This window comes from Canis lupus, chromosome X (assembly GCF_048164855.1).
Source record: "Canis lupus baileyi chromosome X, mCanLup2.hap1, whole genome shotgun sequence".
NCBI lineage: Eukaryota > Metazoa > Chordata > Mammalia > Carnivora > Canidae > Canis > Canis lupus.
Window position 1 is genome coordinate 114,284,679 of NC_132876.1, and position 21,198 is coordinate 114,305,876.

Consider the following 21,198-nt stretch of genomic DNA (forward strand, 5'->3'; position numbering starts at 1 on the left):
GGGCAGCCTGCTTCTCCCTCTCCACTGCTTGTCTCTCTTATGCTGCCTCTCTCTCAAATAAATAAAAATCTTTAAAAAAATAAATAAAAGGTTCGTTTTGAATTTTACTAAAGTACTCCAAGTGTTTGAGCTGCAGGACACTTGTAGAGTTCTGGTCTATTATCCCCTCTTTTTTTTAACTGCTGCCTTTTGGGAAACTTCTCAGGAATGTGACTTTGATTGTTATGAAATCTTTGTGTTCTGTTTGACCATCAAAGCCTTAGGTTTTGGTTTCCTTGAGGAGTTAATTTTACTTCTGCTCCTGCAAAGCTAAGAAAACTTGGAATTGTTTGTGGATGAAATATTATCATCTGTTTGTTTTAGGTTCAGAAAATGCAAATATAAAACATCACCACAGAACATTATTTTTTTCAAGTGAACCAATATTTAAGTAATTATTTAAATATGTAGGGTAGAGGCAATTTATTAATTTATCTTTGGTACTTCTGTTGTACCCCTTCCTTGTAGCTTTCTTAACCCTCTTCATCCTGATTTCTTGTCTCAGGCATCCAACTTTTTCATTCTCACTATTCTTCAGAGGCATCAAATGTACTATCAAAATGAAAATTTCATATCAGCTCCCTACAGCTTAGTATGAATTTAAGTCACTGGATTCCCTCTTCTAGGTATATTTGCTTTGTAAACCTGAGAGTAGAGGGAAAATCCTTCCTAATGCAACATCAGCAGGAATCTTTTCAGCACCTTTTAGACATCACCTCCTTGGCCTTAAACTTGAGTTGGACCTGCAGCTGGGCATAATTAGCACTAATTACTCCTTGCCCTTTAGTTAAATTAGTCCAGTGACTGAAGCGAACAGATATGTAGGTGCCAGCCCCTAAATTCTAACTATTTAAGTCATACATTCACTTGCAAAGTTAGAGCCACTTTTCTTTTCCTCGTTCCTCATTTATTCCTATTACTTAATTTACCTTATACCTTCTTGCCTTGTTTGACTGGAGCCCTTCCAGAGCAGGAACCCTATCTTACTCAGCTCTGGATCTCTAGGCCCAGCACAGTGTCTGGCTCATTGAAAATCCTTCCAGGCAAATAATTAGATTCCTGTAGTTCAAATCTGCCAAGAGTTTTGTTTCTCTAAAATGACATGCCTGGTTCTACACCAAGGATCTTTCCTCTAATTTCGTAGAATACCTATAATGAAAGAAAAGTCTAAACCAGCCTGCTACAGGACAAACTCTACCTAATCCAAAACAATTGTCAGGTTGTTTCAGAGCTTATAATATGCTACACTGGGGATGAGAGAAGAATTGCCTCTGGATCTAGGTCTGGGGAACATTATGTTCTTCATGGCTCTAGAATGGAAAGGCCTTCATAGAACAAAAGAAAAAAAACCTGGTTTTATTTCAGCAGTGCACGATGCCAGGTATTTACTAGAACAAATGCCACCCAAGGCCCAGGGGGCTAGCTGGAGCAGCTGATACCCTGTGCTGCTTTTTATAACTCTCCTCCCTAGCACCATGCTCCACATATGTCCCATTTCATCAGGTCACATCAACTTGGGTTGTGCCCAGTACTGCATCTTACACCAAACACATCATCATGTGAAATATTCTGTGTTTCCTTAAAATTTTTATAAAAATAAAAGTAGAATTCCTTAAAAATAAAGTGGAGGAAGTTTCCTGGTTTTCATGTAAGCAGTGACTTTGCCAGTTTTTACAAATGAGCAACCTCTTTCATTCCACAAGACACTGGGTCTGTTAGCCATCAGCAAACTGAAATCACTCGGTCAGGAGTGGAATGTATGGTACAGACCTAAATTGTATATAGAGTTGTGAAATAAGGTTTTGATGGTAGCGACTCTACAGACTTTTGAAAATTATTTGCAAGGATACAAGCTGCCTATTTTATTTTGTAATAAGATTGGAGAGAAAGGGAAAATACTACAAAGGATCTTTAAAATGTCAATATTTATTTAATGTATTATTATCTCTCATATACATTCTCTTGGACCTTTGGGAAGAGTTATAGAAGGTGAAAAATCCAAATGTCTTGGCTTTAAAGAGCTTACTATTGAGAAAGCATGTTAACTTTAAAATACGGACAGGCATCATTTCATTTATTGAGCACATATACTGTGTCAGGTACTATGGCAAGTGTTTTTATATATGCTGTGTGAGATATTGGCAAATTATGGCCAAACGGCCAAATCTAGCTATCTCCTGTTTGTATAAATAAAATTTTATTGAAAAAAAAAATAATAAAATAAAATTTTATTGAAGCACAGGAACAGTCAATTGTTTGAGTATTGTCTATGGCTGTTCTTGTGCTACAATGGTAGAGTTGAGTAGTTGTGACAGCGTTGAGACAGTCTGGCCTACAAAGCTGAAGTACTTACTGTCTGGACCTTTATAGAAAATAATTGCTGACCTCTCCTCTATATCATTCATTCTCACAAGAATACTTAGAAATAAATATAGTGTTTCCCATTTCACAGTTAGGTAACTGAGGGTTATTATATGTTATATATTATGTATATTTATATTATATATAAAATTAGGTAACTGAGGGTTATATGTAAGTTACATAAGTTAATGGCAAAGTTTGGATTTGATTCTAGATTATGTGATTCCAAAGTTCCATGTTCTTATGCTAAATTTATATACAGAAATATCCAAAATATGAGGTAGGAAGAAACAAGAGCCTTACAGATTCACAGAGAAACTAGAGTTCAGAAAAGAGAGAGATAATTTTCAGGTTGGGATGATAAAGATTGTGGAGCAAAAATCCTGAGATTTGTCACTCCCAAGCTCAAACCTAGGAAAAGTTAAGAGATCAAGGTTAAATGTTTAGTTAGAAGCAGATCTGAGATTAGAACTAGTTTTTCACTCATGTAGCCCAAAATATGCTGTCAGTGACCATACTGAGCCATTGAATGTTTTTTTTATATGTGGTTCCATGTTATAGAATGGCAAAATTATTTGAAATGGATAATATACATTATGCTTGATGATTAATTGAACTAAAGGCCTGTACTTCTTTTACTGAAGCAATCAAAATTCCATGTATGCAGGTATTTACATGATATCCACCCATCATCTTACCAAATATATATATTCTTTTTCCCCCAAATATATTTTTGTTGTGAAGAATTACACTTCTGAGACCTTGGGAACCTCTGGCATTCTCACCAACTTTAAGATTCAGATGACAACGAAGAGACCACAAAAGTTAAATATTTATATACATCTTACCCTCCAGAATCAGGCAGCTCTAGGTCAGGAAAAAAATGGAGAAGTGAATAGGTGCAGCCAACAGAAGCTTACCTGATACTGTAGAGTACTTTGCCATTTTTTGAAATTCGAAGCAGTTTGTTGTCAGTGGTGACATCATGGAAGTTGGCACCCTTCTCATTGGCAAAAAATAAATCTGGTTTCCAAATGGAGTCCAGCATGGATGGGTCCAAGTCCAGGGAATCATCAGGGTACTCGCTATATGCCAGCCGTGAATCATTCCACTGTTGTCTCAGAAAAATGTTCACTCGGTAGTCCTATAGAAACCCCATGCATAAGAGTTACTTATCACACAGTCTGGCATAAGAGGTCCATCTACATTTCCCCCTCACTCTTCTCCCTGATTTGGTACAGTATTTGGTGTCTGTACAAACCAGGCTGTGTATATCTTGGTCAAAATAAACGACTCAATTCTATTAGGAATGGGAACAGAGGGGAGAAAGAAGACTCAACCAAATCAGAACACTAATGGAACAGGTTGAGCTGGTTGAATTTTTTTAATGTATAAATTTAAATCATTCATTTTGGGAGGAAGTAAAAGCTGATTTTTCCATTGAAAAAGGTAACCATGAGTAAGAAGTCAGTCTGTGATGGCAGATTGTCAAAACCGATTCATTTTCCAAATCAGAAATGATGTGGTCTCTATTCTCATTTTGCTCAGATGCAATGGGCAGAAGGAACCCACTCTGTAATTTTGGTAGGGGAACTCTTATTATAAAACTTTGACATCTTGAGGCAATATTTTTTAAAATCATCTATGTAAATATTAAGATGCTTCATGTTGACAAGATAATTCCCTAATGCTAAAATTACTTCTAAAATTCTTAAATATTCTATCATTTATCTGAATGGGTATCTACAGTAGTTGACTTGACACTTTATCAGTACAGAGATCTTTTTCATGTTTTCCTAATCTGAGTACCTTCTGACAGAAATGTTCCTCCCTATGAGAGACTCAGGTACACCGTGTCATTCCCACTTGATCTGGGAATTTACTTCTTTGCCAGTAAATCAACTTGGGACAGAGACTTGTCTCCTGAGAATTTCTGCTCAAAGGTCTTTAGGTTCATGGAAATTGTTGTTTTGCTTGGTAGATTGAACCCCAAAAGAAGCTTTAACAATATTCCCTGGTCAAGTGGGACTATGGTTCAGAGTTAATAGTTGTTCAACCCTGACACTTACAGTCATTTAGTGATACATACTCCTACCTTCTTACTCTCTTTCCTTTTCCTTTTTCACCATTTTCTCCATCCCCACATCTTTGGCACCTGGATTTTTGGTCATTGTTTATTGTTCTCTAACAGTGACCAACTTGTCCTGGTTTGCCTCAGAACCTCCCACTTTTAGCCCCCAAATCACACATTCCAGGGACCCACTCAGTCCCAGGCAAAACTGGGATAGTCAGTGACTCTGCTAGGTACAGTGGAGACCACCTCAGGATGGTCAGTTTAAAAAAAAAAAAAAAAGGATGGTCAGTTTTGCTTCATTCCCTCAGGGCCAAAAGAAAAAAAAATAAGTGGTAAAGATTAGGGCATATGGAAAAGAGCTTTAATCCAGTGCCTTCTATCTAATTACTACACTATCCAAATTCCTAAGATATTTTTTTAAATACAGCCATCCTAATATATCAGGCTGATAGAGTATTTTAGAGGTGGCAATTCTTGGAAATGTGCCCAATGTAGGCTTAAAGAATGCTAATATTCAAATAGTTACTAACTTCTGAAAGTCAGTCAGCAAAACCCAGCTCGTTTGGAAAGGCTGAAATATTTTTTTATAGATTTATTTTTTATTGGTGTTCAATTTGCCAACATATAGAATAACACCCAGTGCTCATCCCATCACGTGCCCCCCTCAGTGCCCGTCACCCAGTCACCCCCACCCCCCACCCACCTCCCCTTCCACCACCCCTTGTTCGTTTCCCAGAGTTAAGAGTCTCTCATGTTCTGTCTCCCTTTCTGATATTTCCCACTCATTTTTTCTCCTTTCCCCTTTATTCCCTTTCACTATTTTTTATAACCTTAAGGTTCTCCATTGTACAAATAAGAACTCTCTGACTTGGAAAATTTTATCAGCTGACTTTTATTTGAGATTATGCATAGCAAATTTTCAAACCTAAGAGGGCACTCTTGTGTGCCTAGTCAGGCTGCCATCCCATCACTGACTCCTCCTGCAAGTGAGTCAAGGAAATGGCGGAACCTCAGAGTTGTTCCCATCATACATTTTCAGAATTGTTCAAAGGGACTAGAGGATTGTAACTGGAAAAAGATTACCAGTTCAGTGTTTCATTAGCAACAGGAGTTACTGGAAATTTTGGAATTTTATGTGAATAAAGACTGAGAACATGTGATATGCAGGCTATTGAAAATGCAATAATCCAACCATATATATATATATATATATATATATATATATATATATATACACACACACACATATATACTAGATACATGAACTATGAGCTTTCCTTAAGGTTTTCTGAGGGAAAAAAAATGCAGGTTCTCCAGGGTTTGACATCTACCCCAGTTATATCCCTCAAACTGAGAGCCAGTTTCACTTAACAAAATTTTGTGTGTGTCCGTGTGCAGAACTTGTTTCGGTAGGAAGTAGGAGAGAAGAGAATTTCATCCCTTAGATAATTCTGGAGGTAGAGAAACTCTTGGATATGAGAAGTAATGACAGCTAGAAATAATAGAAGTGAATGGGTTAAATATCTTAGGCCATTGGGAAGCCAATGAGGCCCCCCCAAGAAGTAATTGTGGGATGGGAAAGGTGAGAGAAGCCAGATAGACAGCAGTGGGCAGTGAAATCATCAGGAGAACATTATTGCAATCCTCCCTTAAGCCTGAGAATGATTTAAAGCTGTATATTGAGAGACTCTAGAGAATATTACAGGACGACATACAATATGACAACATTGACCTTTACAAAAAAAAACTCAATATAAATTTTCACTGCTAATGTACATCTTTTAAAAAAGTCTTTCCATGAGTATTCTTCTCCAGTGTTTCCTCATTTTCTACTTTGAATTTTATATATAGAAAATAATAAAATAAATTCTCCCAGTACTAGAACTTTAAAAAGAGTACTGAATCTTTCATATTGCAATAGAACCATTAAATGTCTTACAGTTAAAATAAATGAATCCTATTTTTAAGCAATAATAAGTAGAAAACTCAGAGTAAAAAATATAGCTTATGCCACAATGATAGGAATTATATGAAATACAACTTTTATTAGATCTTTTGGAATTATTTGTTCTTTATATAAATGTATAGGAATTAAAATTTTCCATAATTTTGTTTATGATGATATACACTATTCTAAAATAAATAGCAACCCTTGAAACCTTTCAGAAAAGGACACCCAAGAAACTAGAGACATAGATATCCAAGGAAGAGATTTTCTGGGGCTGGACCTCTATAATTCTCTCAGTTCACTGTGATTTTCAATGTTGGGTAAAAATTTGACACGTGATTTCTCTGTGCATCATCTCTGTTTATTTTGAGATAAGTTTATTTCCTCATGATATTCCAAACCACATGAAATAGTTATATTCTTCAGTAGTTTTTCTTTGTCTTTATGTTTGCTTCTAGGTTGAATGAAATATTAAAGGAGGAGTAAATATTGAGAAACATGCTTAAATGTAGACTGCATTTTCTTTTACACTACCTTCTCTCTACAGAGACATATTCTACTTCAAATAACTGTCATATTTCCTTGTATTACAATTTGTTTTCCTATGACTGACACTCTGGATATTAGATTATGTCATGGAAACATTTGAATTAAAAAATATATAAGTGTAAATATGTACCTATTTTTTTCAAATGCTATGTGTAAGTCATATAATCTTTATTATATTCTTAACACGGGTACTACAGGTACCTACATTCCATACTATTATTTCACATTGAGTTTATCATTTCTAAAGTTTCACTTTTCCTAATACCTTCTAATGTTATGCCTGTGCCACAGATGGTTTCCTTAAATTGAATTATTTTGGTACTACTGTATTTGGTCTAGCATTTGTACACAGAGATTGCCACTCTGTCTCATACGTACTCCAATAAACCTTACTATTACTCTCTTATTATTTTTATCGGTATACATTTTTAATCTAATTATGTTATAAAGTATGTTATAAAGTTATCAACCACAAGGATATGCTTTGTTGATTCCTCACAATGCCTATGTGGCCCTTTGGTTTTAACCTCTGGCTGCCCTGCAGTAGTTTTCATCCTCCTGAGTCTGTACCGGCTTTGGTATGGGAAGTTAGCCTCAAATTTGAAATTGTGGGGAGGAGTGCTGTTGTTTTATGATGAATTCGGGCTTTAACATTACACTGTTAATTTAGAGACCAAGGTCACCTTATATCTCAGTTTAACAAAATGCCAGGCTTGAGGTAGACTCTTGATTCTTCTTTAAGAAGTCAGAAGTAAGAAATGTAGCTACCTGCCATTCCTGATGAGTTAGTATCTCTTCATGAATTGCTTATCCATCTCTAGAATGAAAGGGAACCCATAATGTTAGTTCAGCAGTTCCAGCACAGCCGGAGTCCTCCTGAGGGGCTGTCTGCCTCTTACCCACTTCCTCAGAAACATGATTTCAGATCAGAGATAAAGCAACTCTTCACCCTGCAGCAGTAACCAGCAGAGCATATGGAACTTATCTTTTGGGGACATGTTTGGGGGAGCTGGAATCATAATCTGGAGAGACTCTCTGAGTGAACACATTTTATGCACATTCACCTCTTTCTCTCCTACCTCAAATCTGTTAAGTGAGGAGGGAGTCAGGATCTGCTACCGTGGCATGGGTAGTGTCCCAGCACCCCGGGTCCAAGTCACATTATATCCACCCACATCCTTTGAGACTATCTCTTTTTCATTTTCTCATGGCCCAGCCTTGGGGAGAACTGCATGCAGATGGTATGCAAATACTCTTGACCTTTACTGACATTATTAATATTCCCAACATATGTCTTTATATCAGGAAAGTAGGAGTTACAAATATACTCCCCATCCTCTAAATTCACTTGCCATCAGCAGCTAAAGAAAAGATAGAAAGAACGAAAAATAAATGGTAAACTGACACTCTCCAAACAAACTATAACCTGTTTCATCATATATCCCTTACTAGTCTTCTAATCTTTTGGAACCACAAAAAAAAATTGTTCTACTGAAATCTCATAATACAGAGTCAACTAGCAATGATAATCAACATATCCTTGTGACTCTTAATGAAGAAACGTTTATATTTTAAGGGCACCTGGGTAGCTTAGTTGGTTAATCATCTGGCTCTTAATCTCAGCTCAGGTCTTGATCCCAGGGTCATGAGTTCAAGCCCTGGGTTAGGCTCCACACTGGGCATGGAGCCTATGAAAGAAAGAAAGAAAGAAAGAAAGAAAGAAAGAAAGAAAGAAAGAAAGAAAGAAAGAAAGAAAGAAAGAAAGAAAGAAAGAAAGAAAGAAAGAAAGAAAGAAAGAAAGAAAGAAAGAAAGAAAGAAAGAAAGAAAGAAAGAAAGAAAGAAAGAAAGAAAGATGTATATTTTGGAATAGTGTATATCATCATAATAATTCATAAAAATTTTCCTTAGAATAACACAAATACATTGTCTTCCAGTCACACATCTTCAACACTAACATATCAGAGGATCGAGAAGCAGTATTGGGTCTGTTAGTGAGCCTATACTTTGCGGGCAGGTAATAACCAAAATAATTTACTGAGATTGCATCAGTCATAAGGGGCAAACTCGATAGCACCAGAAGAAAGTCATATTGAATTCTTAAAATAGATAGTCATTGTTTCTTATTTAGAAACAAACACTCAAATTGAATCCTTCAATAATGCTGTCTGGGTTGTAGAATGAGAGTGGGGCATGAGGGAAGAAGGGACAAATCAGCATGTTTAGAAACTCAGAATTCTGCGGCATTCTTAGAAATACTCATTCCAGAAAACGGATAAAGCAAAATTATTATTGCTCCCAAATAGCACTGAGCCACATCCGAAATGACCACATACATTACCATGCATAATAACTAAGGGTCTGATGTTCTGACTCCAGTGGAAGACAGTTCAGAGAAAAATCTGGTTCTGTTTAACTTTTTTGACTAATTTTCTTTTAGTCAAAATTTGTGAAAATATGGGCAAATCCACAGGTGGTGAAATCTCAAGGTTTTGGTAGGGGAAGCTTGGCCTGCAATGATATTCTGTGATGCAGCAGGTGGATTCCCAGGCAGGGCCCCACTGGTCTGGGAAGATAGATTCTTCAAGGTGGAGCAACTCTCATGTTCTTCTGAGCATCCGATTAACATCTGTTTAAATACTGATGCCTCAGATGCAGGGTGGGCAATCTGTGGCCTGCAGGCCAAATTTGGCCACGGCCTGTTCTTGTAAGCGAAGTTTTTTGGAGTACAGCTGTACCCATTTGCTTACTATTGTTTATAGTTGCTTTCCTACCCAGAGGGCAGAATTGAGTAGTGGTGACAGAGACTGTGAGCCCTCAAGGTCGTAAGTATTTACTGTCTGGCCTTTTACAGAAAAGAAGTTTGCCAGTCCCTACCCTACATGGCATGAGGATTTATTAAGCATGATAGCGTTTCAAAAGATATTTGAGTTTCACACAAAAGCTTTAATTGAAGTAAAGATCATTTTTAAAAGCCAAGTGAAGTTTGTCATTATATCAAAAGCCAAGAAATAAAAGAAGCACAATATGTATCACTCTTCTGACCATGCGATGCAATCTATCTCATACAGCAAGATAGGCAGGCTGTTCATTTTACACGTGAGCAATGATTTCCAAATCTTCTCATAGGAAACATGACAAAGGACACTTTAATAAGTGGCCAAGAAGCACCTGAAGCAGCCCAAACACTTTCAGTAGTTATTAAAGACACAGGAAAACAAGGACGTCCAGAGTTTCCGTTTTCATCTCCTTAAATGTTTAGCTTTTTCTCACATTAATAAACACTGAAAAGGTGCACATTTACATTTTTGATTGAGAGTAAATGCAATGAGGAGATTTAATCAAAGCAACTTAGGATTCTAATTAATGCAATCAGCATTAGGTCGTGCAAATATCGTCATTGAATGCCATCGTGTAAAGCTGGTAACAGTGATTTGGGCTGCTGGAAGATTTGCCCCTCTGTTATCAGGATAAAACCAAGAGGGGAGAGACAGAAACTGAATGCCAAGCCCAGAGCTGGATTAGTCTTTCTATGTTTACCTTTTTTGTGAATCATTTAATAACCCTATCAAAGCTATCTTATTTGAGTAAAATTCTTAATGCACTACATGCTGTCAAAGCACCAGAAGTCTCATTTCTGGACCTTGCTGTGTCAGTAATATTAAAATGGGTAGTAGAGTTGCATTATGTCTGATTTTGCCAGTGAAAAGGAATGGCAAAAGGTAAATTACTTTTTCTAGCATCAAGGACACCAAAAAGTACAGCAATTTGTTAAACACAATCTTAGTAGCCTAAGAGAGAAAATTCATAAAGACAAGGGAACACTATTTTTTACTTCTCAATGGCATTATGCTCATTATTTCACTTGAGTGTTTCTAGGACATCAGCCACCATAGTACTTAGTCAAGCTCAACTATATTTTATTTTGACTTCCTCCAATAATATGGCTGTATACTTTACATAGTCATGAAAATTGGAGCCAGCCAATTGATTTAGGACTTAAAATAAATTGTGTGAAGACCGGGAAAAAATTTCACCCAAAAGTAAAGTCTCCACACTGTTGCCTAGCACTATAAGTCTATTGATCTAATAGACTGTGTTGCAGGCAACTCCATCACCATTACATTTATAAGGAATATTGGTGGATTTTATAGTGTCTGAAATGTTTTTCAGGTACATGAAACATGTTTGCACAAACATTATGATAAGCTTATAATTAGTTTTACGTTTATTGGGGTTTTTTGGGGGGGAGGAAGCCATGTATATGATGTAATTACTATGGACTTGGGACTGCTTTCTTTTGCCAACAAGAGTGTGTGTGTGTGTGTGTGTGTGTGTGTGTGTGTGTATAAGTTTATTGTAAGTTCAGCCCCTTTGGCATATATCTTAAATGTAGCATAACACAGGATTGACTGTGTTAAAACTTCCACTATATGAAACAGACTGGCTATAAAATCTATTTCCCAAACTGTGACATTTATATTTCTGAAACATTAGAGATACAAATATTTAAATATCCTTAATGTTATACCGTGCTTATTACTGATAATTCTACCTAAATCTAACTAAACAGCAAGTGTTTTCAAAATTTCTCTGTCATGATGGATAAAATATTGTTGAATTTTAAGTAATGAACACTTGACGAATGACTTTCTGAAGTGAAAGTGTATAAATAATTGCTTCCTAGAGGTAAGTAAACTTGGAAATTGGCATTCAGTAAGTGTCCCACTATAAATATAAAACAGTGCTTTCTCGATCCCACATCCCATTCCTTCACACGATGGCTTCAATGCTCAGTCCCACTCACCATTGTAGTTTCTGCTATTGACCCAAAGCTGTTGATAAAAATGTTGCAGGTAACATTTACAGGAGGCCCTGCAAGTTGAACAATAAATAGAAAATTTGACAGGTTGTGTTCATGGCATAATCAAGTCACGTTTTTCTGTTGCCAGTGGCATTGTAGCACTTACCATGGTGGTTTCTGTGACCGATCCAAAACTGTTGATAAAAATATTGCAAGTAACGTTTACTGGAGGACCTGCAGAATGCAATAAGAATATTGCAATAGACATTGAGGCAAAAATACAGCTCCATCAACATCTGTGCAAATGACTAGAAATGTAAACTAAATTTAAATGATGGTGAGATTGCAAAAACAAACAAACAAACAAAAAAACAACCAAAAACCAAAAACATTTTACCCAGAGGTTAAGAGTGATAACATTCCCACTAGCATTTTGAATAATGACAGTTAAACAATGATAACTTACCAGCAGAGTTTTTGGATTTAGAAAATATAAGCTGGAGATCATTAAACTGAATTGACTATCAGTAGCTGCTATCAAAATTGCCTTTTGGGTGGGTGGCATTTTTTGACCTGAGGCTCATCAACATTGTAGACATCAACAGCAGGTGCCCACAGTGATGAAACAGCCTGGGTCATGAGTTCAAATGGAGCTGCGTTTTGAACTCTGGGTGAGTCAGAAGCATCCACCTCCTTTTTTTTTTTTTTTTTTCATCCACCTCCTTTTGCATGACACCCTTTAAATCAGTGGATCAAATTGATTCTCTTGATACCTTTGAATTTTCCCCGTTCATTCTTTCTATCCTCTGACCCCCAATGAAAAATGATGTACAGAAATACAAAACCAAAGAACATGCGCTCATTTTAAGAAATAAACTTGGAAATGTCATTTAATGCCAAGATTGTAAAGCAGGGGTTATTAATTCTCAATGTGCTTTCAATAGAGAAACCACTTTTTTCTCCAGAGGCCCATGGGCTAGCTCTCTTTCTCTTGCTCTTGCTCTTCCACCCAAGCACTAACCAGGCCCTTTTCTGCTTAGTGCCTCAGATCAGATGACTACAGGAGTGTCCAGGGGGGTATGGCCGCAGACTCTTGGCTCTTCAGTGATAGACATCATTATCTAATGATTTCCAGTTTCATGTTTTTCTGCAGAATATCTCTATTGCTCTCATGTAGTTACCCCCTAATGTTTTCTGGGATAAGAACACACTGCCATGAACCATCTATTCACTTGCTGCTTTCCCTGGTGGAAAATTGTCTCTCTTCACTTGACATGGTCTCAGCAACCTAGTGCAGGCTACACTCCAGTTGGCTCTGTACCAACAAGCCACTAGAATCTAAATGAGGAGGAGTTTAAGTTGAGGTCTCTGGAGCCCTAAGGCTGATAGCAGAACACAGCTGTGGTGGCACTTGAGCACCATCTTTTTAAACTCTACAAGTTGGTGGGTTCCCCAATTCTTTCCTTTGAGGAAAGGAAACTGAGGCCAAACAGCTAATTTAAGTCTCCAGGCAAGAACTTTTGGTAAAAGAGATGTGTTATACTTTTTTCTTTAACATAACTAATTTTTCTGTTTTTAATGAAAAACAGTTGTGGGTATTTTTTAAATGTTTGTAAGTATAGAATCACAGGCAATACCCTATTACCAAAACATATTTCAGCCTACATCTTTGAGATATTCCAAGCCTTTTAGTTCATCCCGTCCCCTCTTTATTTCAGCATCTGTCAGGATTACTTCCTGTCCAGGACCACCTTCTACTCTGCCTCATTTGTTTTTCTCCTTTGGTTACTCAGAACAAAATGAAAATGAATCTCTTCCTTGGCCATAAAATTCTATTCTATAACAAATATATTTTCCTGCTAATAAGAGATAAATTTAGACAAGATGGAGGCAAGTCATGAGAAATTGTGTATGTTTGCTTTTTTCTTCTCTTCACAATAAAATATTTCATTTTAATTAGCCCAACTCAGGATGGAAAACTTACGTGAATTTTTATATACAAGATAGATGAGAAAATGAATGGTGGGGGATAAAGAAACAGGAAAAAGAGAAACGTCATCTTAACAAGAGGAATTTGAAAATTCAAATATAGATTGTCTGCTACTGTACATTATCCATTTGTATGGCCTCCCCAATTGGCCTGTAAGAATTTAGGAGCCTGGCTCATACCGTCATATATTTATTTTTATCCTTCCCAGTAAATGGCAGTGTGAATATATTGCTGGAACTCAAAATATTTAAGCTACCACATATTGACACACTAAGCACATTTTAAAAAGTATCTAGTATAATCCTCACAAAAGAGGAATTGTTTTACTGCACCAGTACATGTTTTCAGATGAAGTTTCATGTTTTCAGATGAAGTTAACCAGTTTCTACTGGTTAAGTAACTTGCTTAAAGTCCTGCTACAGTAATTAGAAAAGCTGACACTCCATGCCTTATGATTGTCATCCCAAAAACCTAAACTTTCAACCACTTTGCTGCACTGCATTCATTACACAATAACCTCTTTCCCTCCTGACCTGCCAACCATGGTATTTTCCACTGGCTTGTATATTTCTGGGATAATTTGATCCTTTATAGCTGACCTCTTCCATCTCAGGCATTGTCTCAAGTTTCGTTTGCATTTGGATATAAAATCTTGGAAAGAAGAAAAAGCAATTTTTGGATACGGGATTAGCACATGCATATGTTAAGAGCTGATACATAAAAAAAAAAAAAAACCTTGCTGTGGGGATCCCTGGTTGGCTCAGCGGTTTAGTGCCTGCCTTCAGCCCAGGGCGTGGTCCTGGAGTCTCAGGATCGAGTCCCACATCAGGCTCCCTGCATGGAACCTGCTTCTCTCTCTGCCTGTGTCTCTAACTCTCTCTCTCTCTCTCTCTCTCTCTCTCTCTCATGAATAAATAAATAAAATCTTTAAAAAAAACCTTGCTGTGTGCCACTGAGTGCCTCATTCATTCTTCAGTAATTAGGTGCTACCATGTCCCCCATTTTATAGATGAGGAAGCTGAAACACAAAGGTAGTTAATTTTCTCGAGGTCACAGAATTTGTAAGTGGCAGAAATTGCCTAACTTTAAGGACACTTTTCTTAACTGCAGGGGTAAAATGTCTGAGGCCAATGGAATTAGCTCAATGAGAGAAGGTACTGGGACTTGGCCTGCAAGTTCTTTGAGTTAAATGATAGAACTGTTTTTCACTTTTGTTATCCTGATATGTGCGAGCACAACCTTTCATCTATATTGCAGCGCAGTGATCTGCTAAGGTGTTGTAATTAACAAGGACCCATTCTTAGATGTGATCACCAGTGACTGAATGTGTTCTGTAAACTGTAGAAAGAAATAGTTAACACGAGTTAACCTCATGTAATTGGTTTTATCAGCAAAGTTATGATATTCCAAAGTGAACTGGATGAGAACTAGATAGGAAAAAGAATTATGTAGACATCTAATCTCTCACATCACTATTTATCCCCTTCTTTCTAAACCTTGTCTCCTCTCTCCCATTTTCACTCTCTCCCTCCCTCTTTCCCTTTCTTTATCAGTCTTTCTTCCTTTATTTTTTACCTTATTGTTTTTTATTATTTGAGTGTGGGTGACACCCAATGTTATATTAGTTGCAGGAATACAGGATAGTGATTTGACAAGTTTAAACACTATACTATGCTCGCCACAAGTATAGCTACCATCTATCCCCATACATTGTTATTTATAATATCATTGAATACATTCTTTATGCCATGCCTTTTATTTCCGTGATTTTTTCATTTCATAACTGAAAATCTGTATCTTCCTCTCCTTTTGCCCATTTCGCCTATCTCCCACACTCTTCAGCAATCATTAGTTTGTTCATTAGAACAATTCTAAATCATTAGAATCATTTGTTCTCTGTGTTTATGGGGCTGATTCTGCTTATTTCATTATTTTTAGATTCCACATTTGAGCGAAATCATGCAGTATTTGTCTTTCTCAGTCTGGCTTATTTTAGTATAATACCCTCTAGGTCCATCCATGTCACAAATTGCACAATCTCATCCTTTTTATGGCTGCATAATATCCGTGTGTGTGTGTGTGCGCGCGCGTGTGCCACATCTTCCTTATCCATTCATCTATCAATGGACTCAGGTTGCTTCTGTATCTTGACTATTGTAAATAATGCTGCCATAAACATAGGGGTGCATATATCCTTTCAAATTAATGCTTTTGTCTTCTTTGGGTAAATGCTCAGTAGTGGAATTATTGGATCTTATGGTAATTCTATTTTTAAGTTTGTGAGGAACCTTCATACTCTTTTCCACAGTGGCTGTGCCAATTTGCATTTCCACCAACAGTGTATGAGGGTTCCTTTTCTTCCAAATCCTTGCCAACACTTGTTATTTCTTGTCTTTTTGATTTTAACCATTCTCACAGATCTAAGGTAATATTTCATTGAGGTTTTGATTTGCATTTCCCTGATGATTAGTGATGTGGAGCACCTTTTCATGTGTCTGTTGGCCATCTGGATGTCTTCTTAGGAAAATGTCTATTTAGGTCCTCTACTCACTTTTTATTTTTTTTTTTTTTTATTTTTTTTTTCTACTCACTTTTTAATTGGGTTGTTTTTATGGTGTTGAGTTGTATATTAAATTCTTAATATATTTTGGATATTAACCCCTTATTGGTCATATAATTTGGAAATATCCTGTCTCATTCAGTAGGTTGCCTTTTTATTTTATTGATGGTTTCCTTCATTGTGCAAAAGCATTTTATTTTGATGTAGTCCTAATAGCTTATTTTTGCTTTTGTTTCCCTTGCCTTTCTAGACATAGCTAGAAAAATGTTGTTACAACTGATGTCAGAGAAATTACTATCACCGTTCTCTTCTAAGATTTTTACAATTTCAGGTCTCATATTTAGGTCTTTAAGCCATTTTGAGTTTATTTTTGTGTATGGTGTTAGAAAGTGGTCCAATTTCATTCTTTTGCATGTAGCTGTCCAGTTTCCCTGGCACCATTTACTGAAGAGGCCTTCTTTTCCTCATTGTATATTCTTTCCTCCTTTGTCATATGTTAATTGACCATATAAGTGTGAGTTCATTTCTGGGCTCTATTCTGTTCCATTGATCTATGTGTCTCTTTTTGTGGCAGTACCATACTGTTTTGATTACCATAGCTTTGTAGTATATTCTTGAAATCTAGAATTGTGATACATCCAGCTTTGTTTTTTCTTTCTCAAGATTGCTTTGGCTAACATGAAAAAATGCTCTGCATCACTTGGCATTAGGGAAATACAAATCAAAACCACCATGAGATACCACCTCACACCAGTGAGTTTGGTGAAAATTAACAAGACAGGAAACAACACATGTTGGAGAGGATATGGAGAAAGGAGAACCCTCTTGCACTGTTGGTGGGAATGAGAACTGGTACAGATACTCTGGAAAACTGTGTGGAGGTTCCTCAAAGAGTTAAAAATAGAGCTACCCTATGACCCAGCAATTGCACTGCTGGGGATTTACCCCAAAGATACAGATGCAGTGAAAAACCAAGACACCTGCACCCCAATGTTTATAGCAGCAATGTCCACAATAGCCAAACTGTGGAAGGAGCCTCGGTGTCCATCGAAAGATGAATGGATAAAGAAGATGTGGTCTATGTATACAATGGAATATTCCTCAGCATTAGAAATGACCATTTGCTTCAATGTGGATAGAACTGGAGGGTATTATGCTGAGTGAAGTAAGTCAGTTGGAGAAGGACAATCATCATATGGTTTCACTCATACAGGGAATATAAAAAATAGTGAAAGGGATCACAGGGGAAAGGAGAGAAAATGAATGGGAAATATCAGGGAGGGTGATGAACAGGAGAGACTCCTAACTCTGGGAAACTAACAAGGGGTGGTAGAAGGGGAGGTGGGTGGGGGGACGGGGTGACTGGGTGACGGGCACTGAGGAGGGCACTTGATGGGATGAGCACTGGGTGTTATGCTATATGTTGGCAAGCCAAACTCCAATAAAAAAATATACAAAAAAAGATTGCTTTAGCTGTTTGGGATCTTTTGTGGTTCCATAGAAATTTTAGTATTATTTGTTCTAGTTTTGTGAAAAATGTTGTTTTTTTTATAGGCTTTGCATTGACTCTTTTTGCCTTGTTCTTATGAGAGAGTGATCTTGCCATAACTCAAGTATATAATTCAAATATAAATGGAGGTAGATTTGGCATATGGTAAAGAGATTTCAGATACTTTCAACGTATTTGGAAGAAAGTCTCCCTTCCCTGACCCCCAGCACAAAGATGACAAGCCCCAACCTATACTGATCCTCTTTGTTGCTATATATCACTCTCTCAGATTATATTCTTTGGGGTAAGGCATTTGTCTTGGTAGCCCAAGTGAAACTACAGTTATGCTACTTGAGAGGAATAGAGTTATCAATTATTGTCTATTAACATCTTCACTTTTGGATCATTTGATTAAATTGGCTGTAGAAGAAACAGGATCACAATTAATAACACATCCAACTATTTATTTTATCCCCTGCTATTCAAACTGTAGTGGGAAGATCAGCAGAATCAGTACCATCTGGGAGCTTGTTGAAAATGCACACTCTCCAGCCCCATTTAAGTCCTGCTGAAGCAGTCTGCACTTTAACAAGGGAGAATTGTTCCTACAGTTAATTTCTCCTCCTCCCCTTCAAAATCAAGATCACTTGTACTTTGCTTCAGTCTTTCATGAGTGTTCCTTGAAATGTTAACTCTAGTCCATTAATAAAACTACTAAGGTCAGACAAGTTTCTTTAATATAGGTTCCTCCAAATTTGGACAACCATTAACCACTATCTAGTTCCAAAATTTTTCCATCACTTCAAACAGAAACTTTGTAACCATTAAGTGATAACTCCCTATTCTCCTCTCTCTCCAGACACTGGTAACTTCTTACCTACTTTCTGTCACTTCGAGTTTGTCTATTCAGGGTATTCCATGTAAGTGGAATCATACAATATTTGTCCTTTGTTCTGGCTTCTTTCACTTAGCATAATGCTTTTAAAGTTCATTCATGGTGTTGCATGTACCAGAACTTCTTTCCTTTTTATGACTATATAATCATTGTATGTATATACTAAAGTTTGTTTGTTTATTCATTTCTTAATGGAAACTTGGTTTTTTTTCACCCATTGGCTATTGTGAGTAATGCTGCAATGAAATGTTTGAGTTCCTACTTTCAATTTTTTTGGATATATATCCAGGAGTGGAATTACTGGGTCTTATGCTAATTTTATGCTTAACTTTTTAAGGAACTGTCATACTGTTTTCTACAGTGGCTACACTATCTTACATTGCCACGAGCAATGTTTGAGTATTCTAGTTTCTCCACATCTTTGCCAAAGCTTATTTTCATATCATCTGAGTAGGTGTGAGGGGATATTTTATTGTGATTTTGACTTTCATTTCCCCAATAACTAGTGACATTGAACATCTTTTGTTGTGATTAGTGGCCATCATTTTGGAGAAAAGTCTATTCAAGTCCTTTGCCCTTTTTGTATTGGGTGGGTTGTCTTTCTGTTGTTGAGTTGCAGGAGTTCTTTATATATTGTGTATATTAAACCCTTCTCAGATATATGATTTGCAAATATTTTCTCTCATTCAATAGGTTGTCTCTACTCTTTCTTGATAATGTGCTTTGGTGCACAACAGTTTTTAGATTTGGTGAAGTCCAAATTACCTATTTTTGTTGTTGTTGTTGTTGTTGCTTGTGTTTTAGTGTGATAAAAGAAATTAATAGTCAAATCCATGGTCATGAAGATTTACCCGCATTTTTTCTTTTAAGAGTTTAATGGTTCAGCTCTCATATTTAGGCTGTTGATTCATTTTGAGACAATTTTTGTATGTGGTGTGTGATAGAGCTCCAACTTCATTCTTTTGCATTTTGGAAGTCTAGTTGGGTATTATGCTAGGTGAAATAAATCAGATGAAGAAAGACAGATACCATATTATTTCACCTATGTATGGAATCTAAAAAAACAAAACAAAACAAATGAACAAACAAAAACAAGACTCTTCAAAGTTGAATTTGTTTTGTTAATTTCATTTTTTTAGAGAGAACAAAAGACCATGTATACAAGTTGGAGAAGGGGCAGAAGGAGAGGGAGAGAATCTTAAGCAGGCTCCATGCCCAGTGTGAAGCCTGACATAGAGCCAATCTCATGACCCTGAGATCATGACCTGAGCCAAAATCAAGAGTTGGTTGTTTAACCAACTAAGGCACCCAGGCGCCCCTTTTTTGTTAACATATTTTGAGGATTTTTGCATCTATATTTATGAAGGATATTGGTCTGTGATTTTCTTTTCTTGTGGTGTCTTTGTATGGCTTTGGTATCAGAATAATGTTGGCCTTATAGAACAAGTTTGGAAGTGTTCTTCCTTTTTTTTTATTTCTTGAAGAGTTTGAGAAGTTTAATTTTTCTTTAAATGTTTGGAATAGTTTACCAGTGAAGCTATCTGATCCTGAATTTCTCTTTGTTGGAAGGTTTTTGATTACTCATTCAATCTCTTTACTTGTTACAAGTGTGTTGAGATTTTCTATTTCATCTTCAGTTTACATAATTTTTGTTTCTAGTTATTTGTCCATTTCATCTAGGTTATCCAATGTGTTTATAATCTTCTCTTATAATTCTTTTTGTTTCTGCAAGGTCAGTAGTAATGCCCCCACTTTTATTTCTGATTTTAGTTATTAGAGTCTTCTCTCTTTTTTCTTTGTCAGTCTACCTAAAGGTCTGTAATTTTTGTTGATCTTTTAAAATAACCAATTTTTGGTTTTGTTGATTCTCTAATTGCTTTTCTATTTTTTTCTCCACTCTATTATTTACTTTTTGGAGAGCTTTGGGTTTATTTTGATCTTCTTTTTCTAGTTCCCTAAAATATATAAGATTAGGTTATTGATTCAAGATCCTTCTCTTTTAATGTAGGCATTTACATTACAAATTTCCCTTTGAGCACTACCTTCACTTCATCTCATAAGTTTTGGTATGTTGCATTTTTGTTTTCATTCATTTCTAATTTCCTTGTGATTTCTTCTTTGACTCATGAGTTGAGAATGTGTTGATTTCCAAAGATTTGTGAATTTTCTGGTTTTCCTTTTACTGTTGATTTTTAGCTTCATTGCACTATGGTTGGAAGAGATAATTTTTATGATTTTAATCTTTAAAAATGCATTAAGATTTATTTTGTGGTTCAATATATGGTCTATCCTGGAGGATGTTCCATGTGCACTTGAGAAGAATGTGTATTCTACTGTTTCTGGGAGGAGCATTCTATATATGTTTGTTAGATCTAGTTGATTTATAGTGTTGTTCACATCATCTATTACCTTATTGACCTCTGTATAGATGCTCTATCCATTACTGAAAATGGTGTATTAAAGTCTCCAATTATTACTGTAGAAGTATTAT

The 21,198-nt window shown here is 36.4% G+C and overlaps 1 protein-coding gene across 4 annotated transcripts in view; it reads right to left on the minus strand.

Moving 5' to 3' along the window:
- The window catches only part of GLRA2 (glycine receptor alpha 2), a 173,575-nt gene that overhangs the window by 117,013 nt on the left and 35,364 nt on the right, over positions 1 to 21,198 (minus strand). For 2 of the 4 annotated variants that reach the window (XM_072816448.1, XM_072816450.1), the window contains 2 exons: positions 11,940 to 12,007; positions 3,321 to 3,544 (listed from right to left, as the gene is read on the minus strand). In XM_072816448.1, coding sequence (XP_072672549.1) covers positions 3,321 to 3,544; positions 11,940 to 12,007 — 292 coding nt within the window. Of the gene's footprint in view, positions 1 to 3,320; positions 3,545 to 11,776; positions 11,845 to 11,939; positions 12,008 to 21,198 lie in introns of all 4 variants that reach the window. The other 2 variants (XM_072816451.1, XM_072816449.1) reach the window with 2 other exon arrangements.